Source organism: Momordica charantia, assembly GCF_013281855.1.
Source record: "Momordica charantia cultivar OHB3-1 chromosome 6 unlocalized genomic scaffold, Mcharantia_2.0 BLBB01000006.1, whole genome shotgun sequence".
Lineage (NCBI taxonomy): Eukaryota > Viridiplantae > Streptophyta > Magnoliopsida > Cucurbitales > Cucurbitaceae > Momordica > Momordica charantia.
Genome location: NW_028275164.1, coordinates 990,060 through 1,004,809, shown reverse-complemented (window position 1 = coordinate 1,004,809; position 14,750 = coordinate 990,060). Strand labels below are relative to the sequence as shown.

At 35.6% G+C, this 14,750-nt stretch overlaps 2 protein-coding genes across 13 annotated transcripts in view; both read right to left on the bottom strand.

Annotated features, from left to right (window-relative positions):
• Positions 1–588: 588 nt before the first annotated feature.
• Positions 589–2,077, bottom strand: LOC148210536 (uncharacterized). The gene has a single exon (XM_088124960.1). The coding sequence runs from the start codon at positions 1,795–1,797 to the stop codon at positions 895–897; it is 903 nt and encodes a 300-aa protein (XP_087981086.1). The 5' UTR covers positions 1,798–2,077; the 3' UTR covers positions 589–894.
• Positions 2,078–3,560: 1,483 nt separating this feature from the next.
• Positions 3,561–14,750, bottom strand: part of ATM (Serine/Threonine-kinase ATM-like protein) — a 64,230-nt gene continuing 53,040 nt past the window's right edge. For 5 of the 12 annotated variants that reach the window (XM_088125743.1, XM_022279398.2, XM_088125744.1 and 2 more), the window contains 19 exons: positions 14,097–14,180; positions 13,901–13,981; positions 13,630–13,719; positions 13,490–13,552; positions 13,238–13,378; positions 13,099–13,155; positions 12,895–12,954; positions 10,512–10,606; positions 10,291–10,399; positions 9,375–9,464; positions 8,451–8,530; positions 8,294–8,372; positions 6,481–6,527; positions 6,304–6,403; positions 5,451–5,582; positions 5,201–5,335; positions 5,051–5,116; positions 4,081–4,224; positions 3,561–3,953 (listed from right to left, as the gene is read on the bottom strand). In XM_088125743.1, coding sequence (XP_087981869.1) covers positions 3,876–3,953; positions 4,081–4,224; positions 5,051–5,116; positions 5,201–5,335; positions 5,451–5,582; positions 6,304–6,403; positions 6,481–6,527; positions 8,294–8,372; positions 8,451–8,530; positions 9,375–9,464; positions 10,291–10,399; positions 10,512–10,606; positions 12,895–12,954; positions 13,099–13,155; positions 13,238–13,378; positions 13,490–13,552; positions 13,630–13,719; positions 13,901–13,981; positions 14,097–14,180 — 1,731 coding nt within the window. In that variant the 3' untranslated portion in view covers positions 3,561–3,875. Of the gene's footprint in view, positions 3,954–4,080; positions 4,225–5,050; positions 5,117–5,200; positions 5,336–5,450; positions 5,583–6,303; positions 6,404–6,480; positions 6,528–7,572; positions 8,162–8,289; positions 8,373–8,450; positions 8,531–9,374; positions 9,465–10,290; positions 10,400–10,511; positions 10,607–12,890; positions 12,955–13,098; positions 13,156–13,237; positions 13,379–13,489; positions 13,553–13,629; positions 13,720–13,900; positions 13,982–14,096; positions 14,181–14,750 lie in introns of those variants that run through there. The other 7 variants (XM_088125745.1, XR_015791726.1, XM_088125746.1 and 4 more) reach the window with 7 other exon arrangements.

Here is a 14,750-nt window from a genome sequence, read left to right as displayed (position 1 = left end):
TAGTCCTCATGGGATGTGGTTGTTTCTTTCAACGTAAACGTGAAGGCAACATCTAGTGGTTGTAAATCTAAATGATGCACATACAAAGAATAGAATACAAGAAAGGGCTAATGACTTCTCAACTCGTGAAAGTAAAACTGAATTTAAAATCCAAAAGTCAGAAAGAAACTCACTTGGAAGATGGAACTCTTCACTCTCCCCAGGTGTTGGTGTTGAGCACTTTAGATCTAATACCAACTGCATTGCATTTGGTAGGAAGTTAGGTATAAGATAAATCAGTCCAGATAACACCAGAAAAACAGGAGAAAAAAAGTCATCAATGCATCTAAAGAAACTGAATATATTAACCATACTTATTAATTGACCAAATTAAATAGGTTAATAACTATTCTAATGTGGTGGGACTTTACTTTCAATATGACCAGTTGTTCTTTACATAATTATAACGTTTATTACTATATCTCTTGAGGCTTGAATTGCCGACTTCCAACAAATAACAAGAAAAAAGTGAAATGAAAAAGTGATCAACCATTAACTACAGCTACATGACTAATCACAGGAAACACTTACAAGAAAAGAGAATGAAGGTCACAGAGAAATTGAGCCGCATTCTGAATCATCTTCATTCAAGAACATTACACATAAATATCTTCTTGTTCAGTATAACGCAAGAAAAGGACATTGCATTTTCGTTAATGGAAAGAATTGGCAAAATTTACAAAAATATAGAGACTAGGACAAACCTAATCATAATTGATTGAAAAATAAAACTATTTTGCGTTCTTTTTGAATCGATGTTACGCGCTTCAGCAGTTGGAAACCACAACGAAATCTTCAGATTGGATGCAAATTCTTGGTTGTAGCGTTCGCATCAGCCACACATCCCACCGTGCGTTATCTGTATGGCAAGTAGGACCTTCCCTTATCTATTTCTTTCACTGCTCTGTTCTTCCAAAAACGAGCGTTCTGTGAAAGAAAGGATGGGAGACCAGAACTGGAGTTAGTAGAGGACGCTACGCCTATGCCTGATTTGCTACCTTCCTTTCCTTTCGATACATTTGCAGATTGGTCGCCCTTCTTAGCGCTCGTCCTCCTCATCGCGAGTGCACCCTCTCCTTCACATTTACCTCGACTGTAACTGTAAAGAAGGTCCCTCAATTTCCATCTGTTCGACGATCCTGTAGAATTTCTTTTGCCGCACCTTCCAGGCGATGTTTTCTCAGTGTTTGCAGACCAGATGCAGTACGCATCCGATGGAGCGGCTCCAAGATCTTTCGCTTCAGACAAGGAGAGCGACGTCGTTTGACGCTTCTCTTCGTTGATCAAATTCCCCAACGGCGAACGACGCAATGGCGGCTTCTTCTTCTTCTTAAAATTCTCCAATCCAGTTTCTACTCGCGAGGCGTTATCCAGCAGTAAGTCCATGTTGAACAACGGATAAAACGGCTTGATCTGGCCATTGTAGAAGATCTCATTAGCAGAGATCGTAGACGAGTCCGATTCTCTGCAGAGTACAGCAAACTCGAATTCATCGTCGCCATCACCATTATCACTAACGTCATTATCTCTTCGAGCTCCTCCCGCGGATTCCTTCGCATCGCCGTCCGAAAAATTCTCTCGAAAACGGTTAACTGAACCCTGGGACTCACATCCAAAATCATCAGAATCTGAAAACGGTTCTCCGCCAGTTTCACTGATGACTCTAGCTGCAATTTCCGCCAGGTTACCACTACCTGAAGAATAGTTGCTAAAAGTCGGCGAAAGCGAGAGGTGCGCGGGACCTTCCTCGGCCTCCATCGCCTGAAAATTCACAGTCGTTCTCCAGCAGCTCTAGAGAGAGAGAGGGGGGAGAGAAAGAGAAACAGAGAGCAGGGTCGGCGGAAATGGCGGAAAGCAATGAGAAACGAACGCTTTCGGTTAAGCTTTTATAGGTGGCGGGAGGCAGAGGAGAAGACGGCAGCGCCAGATTGGCTGATGAAAACGATTAAACAGAAATCTGCAACTGACGCGCTTTAATTAATTGGCACAGGGTGCCTTTTGCCTTCATTTGAAGCCACACGTGCCCAGGATGCAAATCGAGACCGAGGAATGTTCACACGTGCGAACAACCATGACAGGGGACAAAGTCAATGCCTTTGAAATTTGAATTCAAATTGCGGGCTCTGGAAGTGGACCGTGGGCCCACCCACTGGGCTGGGCCCACTTAAACTTTTTTTTTCTTTTTATTCCCTTGGAAATATCAAAAGAATAGACATGTCAGAAATCCTCTTTTTGTTATGAATTGAATGTAAAATTCTTTTATAATTGAGATAAGAAGATAATTTAGGTAGAAAAAGTTAGGAGTAATGATTAATTAGGTGATGGGGAACACCCTACTGATAATTTAATGCTTCCAAAATCAGCATAGTGGGAAAAGAGTAGGAGTTGGAGCCAGTATCTTCCACCATCTATAGTTTTAATACTAGACATCAATATTGACAACCTAATATTTTATTTAATAAAATTTGTTTTCCTCGAGTACAAGTTAGACCCTTTTTTTATTATTATTTTTTGATATTAAGAATTATAATTAACATGGATATCCTATTTCCTTAGATAATCCTATGCAACAATAACTAAAATGAAATATTTTTTTTTGACCCCACAATATCTATTAATTAGGAGCATCAAAGTTATTTAAACATTACAATAGCTACATATTTATACATATAAGTTCATAATTAAAATAAAGAAGAAAAGGATGTGATCTTCAACCAATTTATTTCCTGGTATTTTACTCAAAAATTTTTGAGTTTGACTAAAAATGGTTACTAAGGATGGATTCTATATTAGAATATAGAGTTAAGTGAATTCAATACTACACAGACGTCTCATCATTTCCTCTCTCCAAAATAATATGCATACGTACACTTCTCAAGTTTCTTATTTCTTTTACCACTTTCTTCATTTAAAAAAAAAGATGGTAAATTACACCTAATTGAATGGATGAAATTACGTGCAAATTTACAAATGGGCATGTTTAAACATAAATACAAAGGATTCACAAAATAGGCAATCTACAAGGGAATAATGATAAGAAATGAAGCAATAAAATATTAGGGCAACTTCAAATCTACATTTAATAGTATTGGACTATGACTTTCCTATGATAAAACGGTGTGGGCCACTTATTTCATTTTGTCAATAATAAACTTGGTAATATGTATAGGCTAAAATGACTAATCAAAGTCCATAAGTAATGCAGTAGTAACATAGAAACCAACACCTAGCTTTCCATGAGACAGAAAAAGCATGAGTTGAATTTTGAAGAATTTTGGTGTTATTTTATTACCTTATTTAATTCATAAAATCAATGAAAATTGGATAAATCTCAAATTGAACTCTGCATAGAGTTGACTTTGAAAAGTTTGGGATTATGAGAACCCACAATGCTGTCCATATGCCATCATGTCCCATGATGTAATTGGGAATCATTCACAAATGTGAAGTGAAAAATGACAAGTTCTTCAAAGATAGAGCTCATGAGAGGAAAAATGCAACACAAGAAAATTCAAAAGCCATTGAGGAATAACTATTTTCAAGTCAAATTATGAGACCTTATCAATGAATAAAAACAAAAAAAATTATGAGACAGCAAAATGATCTGTTTGACGTTTGATTTTTGTTAGCTCCAAAGGCACCACTAGACCACATTTATCACCTAAATAAAATGGCAATTATGAACTAATATAATGAAAAGGTTATTGATATTATATTCCATTTGGGGGAGGGATGTACAAATATACATCAAACAGCAACAAAGAGGAAAAAAAGGACAGCCGCCTGTACAAGATATTGGTTGCTCAATTGGGGAGGTCAATAAATGAGAACTTTCATCACAACCATGCTCCCCAGCCCGGAAACATGTTACACAAACGATCGGGATCGATGGCATCCTGTATAAGCTGTTGGACCTATTGTTTGGGGGAGGGGTTGGAATCAAAGATATTACTATAGTGTTAGAACCATAACAAGGTGCAATAAAACAAACTTTCTTCCTCAATGTTCATGCATTGTTGATGGAGGCAAATATGAAGTTACCTGCCCGTGGACACTTCTCATTTCGCCATCTTCATATCCATCTAGTTTTTGTTTTACTCGCATCAGTGCACGTGCAGCATCCTTATTCCCTTCGTATTCATCTTCTGAGCCTTCGAGACTAGTCTCCACGTCATCATCGGTTTCCTATCAATATATATGTATGTACACATGTAAGCATTTGTTCAATAGACATGGAAATGCTGCACCATCGGATTATGAACTCAAATACAAGCTACGAAGAAATTCAAGTCCAATACTCCAGCCTCATTACCACTATCACAGAAACGAGGGCAATTGAAAGTAGTAATTATTATACCAAATCAAACCTAAGCATAACTATAGTAACTAATACAGGGAATTTGATATTCCTTATTTCTGTCTCAGCAGTTTCTTTCCCCATGGGGCATCGTGATGTCTATCCATGGGATTTCAAGTTTTTCTCTAATTTCCCGTGCCACATGATTCTCAAAGGCTCAAACCATGTAGCAATGAGGACTGCTGAGACAGAAAACTAGGAATAGTGTGCACTAACCGGGAGTTCTGTTGGTAAAATAATTGAATCTTCCTCCAAGATGAAAGAAATCTAATCCATCAAATAGAAGTTTATAGAAGGTATATATGACAATGGGTCCTTTATATGGAAATTAGATGCCCGTGGCCATTCTCTCAACCCGTACCAAAAGAATCTGGCGCCATTAGAAATTGAGCAAAAGGCGTACCCCTTTTGTTGAAGGTATTCCAGTGTATATGTGATGCAAGGAATTCAAGGGATACCTTTGTGATTATTATTATTTGTTTTTAAATTTAGGTCATTCCCAATATGACTCTGCATGTCCCAAAAGTGACAAAAATTATAATTTATAAAAGAACACCCTTATCCACATGTCCATCATGTATTCAGAGCCTGTCTACATCCAACACATATTTACACTCTACATAGTATCCTAAGATCTAGCAATTCATGTACTACCTTCTGACGCTGCAAAGCCTTCAGCGGGGATAAAGCCCATTTATACAGGGGATCATGGATGAAAACCTGCACGGAATTCATTTTGCCTATTAAGAAATAGGAAGATAAAAGTGTTATATAAATTTTTTTTCTAAGGGGAAATAGTAATACTTCAACGATGGTTAGCAGCGCCTCTTTATTTGTACGCATAACAGAGAGAGTCTCCTCGCAACATCTTCTGAAAACCCCTTCCACTCCAGTAACACCCATGCCATCAATCACATCTCTTGTAAGCCTGAACGGAACCTAAAATAATTGATCGAAGCAACAAACAAAGAATGAAAAATCAAATATATGTCAGTTCTGAACTCGACAAAATGGAAAAAGATATAGAAGGTTAAATTTTAGTAGCAGAACAGACCCGCTCAGGTGTCTTGAGCATCAAGCCTTGTTCAAAGGCAACTCCCAGATCTATGTGAACAACTTCGGCTGTAGCTTGATCAATTAAAATGTTCATGGAATGTCGATCTCCTAAGCCAACAATATAACCAACCTGAACCATTTAAAAGTTCAGTTTGGGAAAATTTTTTTGAGCTGACTCCAGAAGAATATCATTTCCAAATCACATGTCAAATATAAACTTTTTTGAAAGCACTTATTGTTCTTTGGCATTACAGCAGAGAAATTAGTTCAAACAAAAAAATATTAGACACTGATTCACTGAAGAAAAAGTAAATGTATAGTAGACTGAGCTCTTTGAAGTAAGTTTATTTACTACATCCACTTGTTCTGGTCAAACAAAAACCAATTAGGTCCAAGTTAGCTTCCAAATAGTAATAAAATGCCCAGCAGTCATGAAGCAGGAAAAATGTAGAATAAATGGGACCACAAATGAAAATAAACAGTTGGATTTTCTAATAATTGTAAATATTAATTGTCAATGTTCAATAATTATGTTGTCTTCAATTTCATTCGGTTGGAATATATATAAATATTTATTAGTTTTCAATTTTACCAGTCTTATGGTCTTTATTTCTTTCCTTGTTGAAATTGGTGTCCGTAGTAGGTCTTTCTCCTATCTAAAACACCTAAATTTCACATTTATATATAGAACAGATTATTTTTACTCCCTTAAAATTAACACATTCTTTTTCCCCATTTGTCAGTCTTTCTCAAATATAAGGAAAAAAAAAACCTGCTCCGTACATACTATAATAAGATAGGATATCTCATTCCTCTTGAAACAACTAATCAATGTCAAAGCGAGAGCTCACCATTGAACTAGCAGCAACACTTCGTGTGTAAGCAAGCCTCTTCTCAAACCAGTCAGCTGGTTGTAAGAACCTCTCCAAAAAAAAGTAGTGCATGACGGGCCTGCATGAGTTATATAAGTTTCAAATATTGGATTAAGGGCAAAATCTATGGTTCGTAGTCACAAAAAACATACAAACCTGAAATTCTCACAGACTTCCTGAAATGCTTTGCGCTTGTCCTTTTCCTAATACAACATGGAAACAATTTTAAAATAAAGATAGACTCTAAATAATAACCTAAGAAAAAACATCTAAATACATATAAACCTCAACGATTGGTATATGTGATCCAAATAAATATCACTGATTACTGCGGAAAAAACAGCAGGATAAATTCTTTGTGGACAATGAGTATGATTTAGCTCTACCATAGATAATTTTGAGATGATATCCTTTCAAATCAGACGAGTTTTCCAATTATTTCTTTTATTATTCTTCTTTTATCTTCTCTTAATAGAAGAAAAAATTAAAAAATAAAACAAGTAAAAAAAAATCAGTAACAATCCCAGTATAGACAGATATGAATCAATTCAACATTTTTTGCATTTAGTGTTGATTGTGTCACACCCCAGGGAGTTGTTGCACAATTCTTAAACTAGAACTAAGGCTGTTAAGGTGGTAGGTGTGAAGTATTCACAGTGGCCTCTACCACCTTAGTCACATTTGTCATTATGGGGTTGGTTTGGCACATGCAAAGGATCAAGTCTCTTCATTTTTCTTTGAGTCTAAGCAATGGTTCGAACAAGTACTACATCCAATATTCCTGGTAAATACCTCCAAGGTTGATGAGTCAAATTTTGAATAAAAACTCACCTCCTCTAGGTGTAATGCTACATCATTTGCCCTGTCTCTCTCTCTATTCATCTTGATTTAAGCAATTTCACATAAACCTAGTTTTGACCCACTCGCTGGTTCCATACACCTGTAAATCTATGATATGAGAAGTTTCCATGCCATTGAGAGTGATTATGTTCCTTATTAAATTGGCTTGTAGGGATCCGTATTGATTCCATCTAAACCTAATGATATGAGAAGTTTCCATGCCATTGAGAGTGATTTATGTTCCTTCTTAAATCAGCTCATAGGGATCCGTATTGCTTCCAGGCCAGATTCAATCCATTGGAATCATCAAATATAGTGAGAATCACTTGCCATCAAATATAGTGAGAATCACTTTCCTTGTGGGATACATTTTGTGTTAGCACACCAAGTACAATAACCTCTTGCTGATAAAAGGAAGAGAAGATGCAGTCAATTCAGAATTCAAGAGGATTGAAAGCTCTCCCAAAGGTTCCACTCAAAATTTACACAAGACACCTTCTCTCTTTTCCCTCGATTACTAAATACAAACAACAAATAACTTACTAACTACATCTAATAGATAAAGATAATGTATCTATTATAACTACCCAAAAAGAAACTGCTACTCTCCTCCATTCTTCTGGTTTCGCCTACCATAGTTGTGGATTGTGATGTATAGGAGGCCTAACAAGTAACGATTGTTGGCTACATGATCCTCCATCTTGGGATGTCATCATGTGCTACTTGACATCATGCCTTAAGGCTTACTCGTGACATCCTCATGATCCATGCTTTCGATCAGGTTGTGAAAGGTAATCTTGAAAGCCTTGTTGTACCGTCGTACTTGTTCATATTCTTTTCTCTGGTACAATTGCTCCTTATATGCGATAGCATTGCTTCGCATATGCAGCCATACTGCTTACTTATAATCTTTGTTTTACAAGGGACGTAACTCATTAGGGCAGAACGTCTTCCCTCATCAAAAGGCGCTCTATGCAACAATAAAATGCAATTTTATCTGTCGTGGAAAGTGTTTGCCACTTAAAAATTATAGAAAGATGTTGGAGAAGATATTTCAAATAAATATATTGAAGAGACATTGAGATCAATGCAATGACATAAATAGAAGGAACAAGCATACGGTACTTGCTTTTGCCATGTAATCTCTGCATTCAAGAAATGACCAATCTCCTATTCTGTAGCGACCATGAGCTCCTCCATTTCTAGTGCTGAAATTTTTTTAGGATCACTTAATTACTAAAAGAATCAATCCTAAAAATTAATAACCACCACTGGAATTTACCGACCTTCCTATAAGGTATTCTCCAAGAGGAATAGTTCCGTCAACCCATTCAAGAACACCAGCACTTGGAGTAAATGGAACGACCTAGTTGATAATGAAATTTATAATTGTCAAATTAAATGCAAATCTGTTTTATCAAATTAAAAGAATATTATTGGATTATTTACATGTTGACACAAATACGTCTTTTTATAAAATTCCACATTGCAGATTATGAAACAAATTAAAAATTTGTAAAATTATGTTAATATGGTTGATAGTAACTGAGAAATATAGCATATTAGCAAGTTAAAATCCATTGTTGGGACAGGCAGATATAAGAAAAAATGCTCAATTTATTTCCATAATGAGGCGGGACAAAAAAGGCACAGATTTAACTCATAGTAAGCAAAAATCGTTTTGGTTAAGAGTCACAGGCCACACTCTAAAAAAAATTAACATCAAGTTTGTTAATTTTTTATCTAGACTTGGAGACTTTATAAAAAAATTCACCCACCTTGTCATGTTATGAGATTTTTGATCGTGAAAAACATTGGGTCATTAACATCAAGTTTGTTATAGCTTGCGTAGATGGGCAACACAGGGTAGTGGGCAGAACGGATGAGATGCGATTAATTTGCAATATAAGACGATTCATATGCCAATTTTAATCATCCGCTTGCTAAGAGGTCAATTACAAAGAAAGAGATGTAAAAGAATCTAGAGTTTAAGAGTCTGACACAAAATATCTCGAATCATTTCATCCAAATTCATAATATATAGAACATTAGTTATGAAAGAAAAAGAAATGGAACTATTTTTTTAAAAAAATATAACTTTTTACTTTTAATCGAACTTCTATTTAATAGCAAATGTCAACCTCATCTTCTATTTTTTTGAAGCTATTGTAAAATGTCCAATGTTGTTGAGGATCTTTTTAGAAGGGTACCTTGTATGTCCGAATTCCTAGTCTCCGCTTTCTCGTGTCCTGATGGTTCTGCAGAAACGTGTTGACTAATCCAAAAAATTGTTCCATAACCTGCAAACAATAAGTTCTCATTTAAAATTCAATGGCACATAAATACATTTATGCACAAACACATACACATCATAAACAACGATGGGTAAGTTGACCAAAGTTGTACCTAAAAGTGACATCTCTAAAAGGAGACGTTAATAAATCTTTTGTGATGAAGGTAAGATCGAAGAAGTATGGACATGGTCCCATGGACAGAAGACAAGTTCAAAAACAAAATATGGCAACTTGGCATTTTGTAAAATACTAGCAACATTCATGAAAGACGCTTATAAGTTTATACGCAATTCTCATATTTTAAAAGTCTTGTGAATTCAAATATCAATATAAAATAAATGTTCAAAAGATGCTGGTGTAAGCCATTCTAATAAAATTTATATTAGTTAGAGCTTTTCCTTTTTCCAGAGGGATTAAAGTTCACTAATATGCTATCCATGAAATAGACAAACAACATAGAGGACCTTCATGTTCAAATCCTAATGGTTTGGACACAAAATAGGGATCTTTAAAAAAATTTGAGTAACTCTAACGACAAATTATCAGGAGCCAGAATATAAGGTTCAAACCAAATTTGAGCACCACCATTATAGAATGTCATGTTAGCTAGAGTTAGTTAGAGGAGGGAAGATGTACTTTCTAAAGGAAGGTGCACCACTAACCACCTTCGGGTGGCTTGGTGGCACTAAGACACGTCAAAAAAGTAAAAGGAACTTTGAAAAAATGAGTTCAAACCTCATAGTGGATTATGTTTCTAATAAAATTTTAGGTAAATTTGGGGTCAAATATAAAGTTAGCCAATGGTATCATCATTCCCTCACTGAAATCTTACAGCATCTTGTCTCAAATCATCATTTCCTGATTTTGCAAGTTGCCGATATCTGTGGCCATCAGAACCTTCACATTCAATCACTTTTGGAGCATTTATGCCATTCATAATCCTGCATGATTTTTTTTTTTTAAAATTGCTACATGAAATTTTCCAGATACCACAAAGAACTTCTAAACCACAACTCATTAAAAAAGTTTTAAGCACGATAGAATAACACATACTTAATTGTATCACCTAAGCCTTTGAAATATGGGAAAGAACCTTCCTGATATTGACAACTTCGGTCAACTGGAAAGGTAGCCGTCACCACAGGTATCTATGGTCAAATACAAGGTGGAAGAGAAGTCAAAGATTCTAGCATGGAAAAAAGTGGTTACTAAGATTGCATATATAGAAAGGTGATTAAATAAACAAGACAATGAGCCTTAATCTATATACAACTATATGTCAAAGGAGAAATGTTATGCCTGTTCTCGGGAGTTTTCCTAAGATGAGAGTATTAGTTCATTAGATAACTCTTTTGTTTTTTGGTTCCAAGAATCCAAGACATAAAATTATTAATTAAAATTTAATTTATATGCTATTACGATGGGACATCACTTCCAAGCATGTGGGGGACAGTGGTTTGGGAGTGGGTGGTCTTTCTGCTAAGATTAGCGCCCTCCTTGCTAAATGGGGGTGGAGTTTTGGGCAAGAATCTTCAGCTCTATGGCACCAGATTGTGGAAAATCTTTATGGTTTAAGCAATCTTGGTTGGTATACAGAGGAAAAACAGAATGGGTGTGCACGTCAGTCGTCCTTGGATCAACATATCTCAGCGTTGGAAGAAAGTGGAATTCTCCAAGTTTAAGCTGGGTTCTGGTTCTCGAATTCTTTTTTGACATCATAACTGGATTGATGACAGTCCCCTCCAGGACAGATTTCCTAAACTTTTTCGGGTGTCTTCCCTATCCAATGGCACAATCACTGAGTTATGGGATTCTTTGACTTTGTCATGGAAAGTTCAAACTAGGAGGCTGCTCAAAGATGAGGAAGTTGTGGAGTTTATTGACTTACTGTCTGTTCTAAATCCCGTCATTCCTAGCAATACGGATGATGGGCGGTTTTGGTCTTTGGAGCCTTCAGGATTGTTTTCGGTGGCATCCCTTTGCAAATCCCCCTCCTCTCCAGCTCAAATGTCATCTGATTTATTTAAGGCGATTTGCAAGACAAAGTGTCCAAAGAAGGTTAGCTTTTTCCTTTGGATAATCATAAAAGGGAAGTTGAATACTGATGATGTTCTTCAAAAGAAACTCTCTACCTCCTGTTTACCGCCTTCAATCTGTGTGTTTTGCAAAGACAGTGGGGAGAGTTTGTTTCATATATTCTTCCAATGCTGTTATGCTCTGCATTGCTGGATTTTGTTGTTCGAAGAATTCAATTTATCTTGGGTTTTCTGCGGTATAGAAGTGGACAATATTCAGCAGTTACTCATTGGTTTGAATTTGTCTCCACAAGGTCGTTTGTTGTGGTTAAATGCAATCAAAGCTTTGCTCTATGAGATTTGGTACGAAAGAAATCTCAGAATCTTCGAGGATCGATGCAAACCTCTGCTTGATCGGTTTAGCCTAGCTAAATTTAAAGCTTCAAGTGGTGTTCCATGTTTTCCCTCTTTGGAAATTACTCTTCTTCCCTTATTTGTTCTAACTGGGGGCCTTTAGCTTTCGCTCATAATTTTCGATGCTTTGTTTAAATTGTATTTTGTTTTTCTTTCACTCTTTTGAGAGTTTGTTTCATTAAACATGTTTTCTTAAGTTTGTTTCTTGTTCAAAAAAAGTTTATATGCTATTACGAACCATCATGGGCTTAGAGGGAATGAATACAAACCATAGTGGCTACCTACCTAGGATTTAATAATCCTACGAGTTTCATTGTCAACCAAATGTAATAGGGTCAGGCGATTGACCCGTGATTAGTTGAGGCACGCACAAGGCCCGAACACACGAATATAAAAAAAAAAAAAAATTATATGCTATTACGTAGAGTGGGATGCACCACTAAAGCCTCGAAGTAAAGAATATGTATTTCATGATTGCCATTCAAACCTAAACATTGAAAGCTATAAATGAGATTTTATTATATGTTCTTGTTCCCAAGCTCCTCGTAGAGCTTGTCTTTGACTTCTTTTGTTTTTCATTTTATTTTTTGCTCCTTCAGGGGTTTGTATCCTAAACATTTTTCCTTTATATCTATTAATGAAAAGCTGTTTCTTATTCAAATACAAAGTATTATCATGTTACCAAAATCCATAGCCAAGGTTTATAAAACAACGAAAAATAAGATGGAGACCAATAAAACACACAATTTATTGGAAATAAAAAAATTATATATCAAATGGGTAGTGAAGAAGAAAGGCCTGAAGGTCCTCAAAGTAGTTTAAATTTTACTAGATAAACTATATCAAAGAAAAATTCCCCTGATTTCCCGAAAAAAAAAATAATTGCAGTTTCAAACGAAGAACATTTATTCAAACAAGAATCTAACATGAATCTTGAATCATGAAATGAATTACAAGTATTAACCTAATATCCTAAGAACCTAAGAAATGGTGAGAGAAGCACCTACAAGTTCCAAAGGCCGAAGACTACGCAGTTCTCTCGGAAGTGTCATTCTTTTATTAGTATCCTGCTTTTGCCAATTAGTAAAGGGAAAAAAATCATCACTGTTCTTCACAGAAAGGCCAAAGATAAATATCGAAAAGAGAACCAAGGAGGTCTTCTTGTCCCTGGGAGAAAAGAAACATGTTTGCACATAATCTTCATGACTGACCTCTCTCCTTGTCTCAAGTTCTGCAAGCTTGATATAGATTTCTACCATTTGCTTGACCTACATTAAGAGGCTTAATTTATATATATCAAGTTTAAAATAGAAACATATAATAAAAAATAAAAAAATTTTAGTAAAATACTTGTCTAATCAAAGCTCCATGGTATGATAATAACTCCTTTAATAGATATTCTGCTGCAAGTTTTTTGTCCATATCCACAATAAATGAGTTTCTGCTCCGTTGTTTATCTTTGACACGATCACCATTTGCCAGGGCAAGAAGCTGCAAAAATCAGTGCAAAATATTACAAGAATACAAATCATTAACAGGAAAAATTAAGTCAAATAAAACTTATTTATTTTGAGGCTATTACTAGAGTTTCAGGCTTACTACCTGAAGTATGGTATGGTATGGATGGTCTATAGCCATTTTTTTCACGAGAGAAACCAAGGCTAACTGCACAGTTCGGAGGTCTTGTCAAAATAAATCCAAAGATCAAATGCCAAAAGAGATCAAACTACTGCCTTAAGAACCTGAAAATTATTTGTTCCTTGACCATCCTTTGAACAGCCCATTCTTGAAGCAATTTGGTAAACTAGAGGTATAAATTTATACGACTGAACCTGCAGGATTTTCAGGTCATATTAAACACATTCCTTTTCCCTTTCTGTGATATGACATATTAATTAAATTCTCAAAATATCAAGAAAAACATTTTTAATTAGTTTCAGTTTATGTGCCATGTAAAAGTAACGTGAAAAGTATACTGGAATACTTCATTTAATAAATAAGTTATTGATATACCTCAACAATTGTGCTCCGCATGTTATTTATGACATTTTGACTGGAAGAAAGACTGAACCACAGTGATACTAGTCGAAACACCTGGAATCAGCATGTCCAAATTTCCAATCGATGGAGGAAATTGACCAATCATCAGAAAACTTTAGTTAACCTGTTAACTTTGTCTTAAAAAGAGAACTGGAGAACTGGTACATACCACTCTCACATCATATTTGTCACCAACCTCCAAGCATCGTTTATATCCTTCTAATGCTAGGCTGAGAAAATTGTCTCGGTCATCCTGATGCATGTAAATTGCAGAAAATAAAAAGCAGCCTTTAGTGGAGTTGCATATAATAACGAAGAGCCTAAAGTTCCAAAGAAACATGAAGACATGAAGCAGGGACTCTATTTTGGTTGACATGTCCCTGTGTCAGATTTTGGTTGACATGTCCATGTGTCAGCAAGCATTCAGCAACATCGTGACACTTGTATTATACACAGAAAAGCCTTGATCCTCCAATTAAGTTGCCTCTAGGAGATCAAACCCAACCATTTGGTTTAACCTAATGCCTTTTATCAATATACCTCTAAGAGAAGCAACAATCGCCAAAACCAGATGACATATCTCTCTAATTCTATAGATAGAAAGAGTAGTAATAATAATAATTTTTTTGAGTACTTGATTTTTTTCATGTCTAAATATATTGAGTTATCAGTTAAAACATCTTATGTTCGTCCTTAAATAAATAAATTTTTATTTATTTTTTGAGTATACGGATTCCATTAAAGATCCAAACTTAATTTTCCTCTTTTTTTTTCTAAAGTTTTTCTACAAAAAGAGTCCAATGGATTTAAAATTTATGCAAAA

Coding starts and splice junctions, on each gene's coding strand:
- LOC148210536 (XM_088124960.1), bottom strand. CDS start 1,797: ATGGAGGCCGAGGAAGGTCCCGCGCACCTCTCGCTTTCGCCGACTTTT.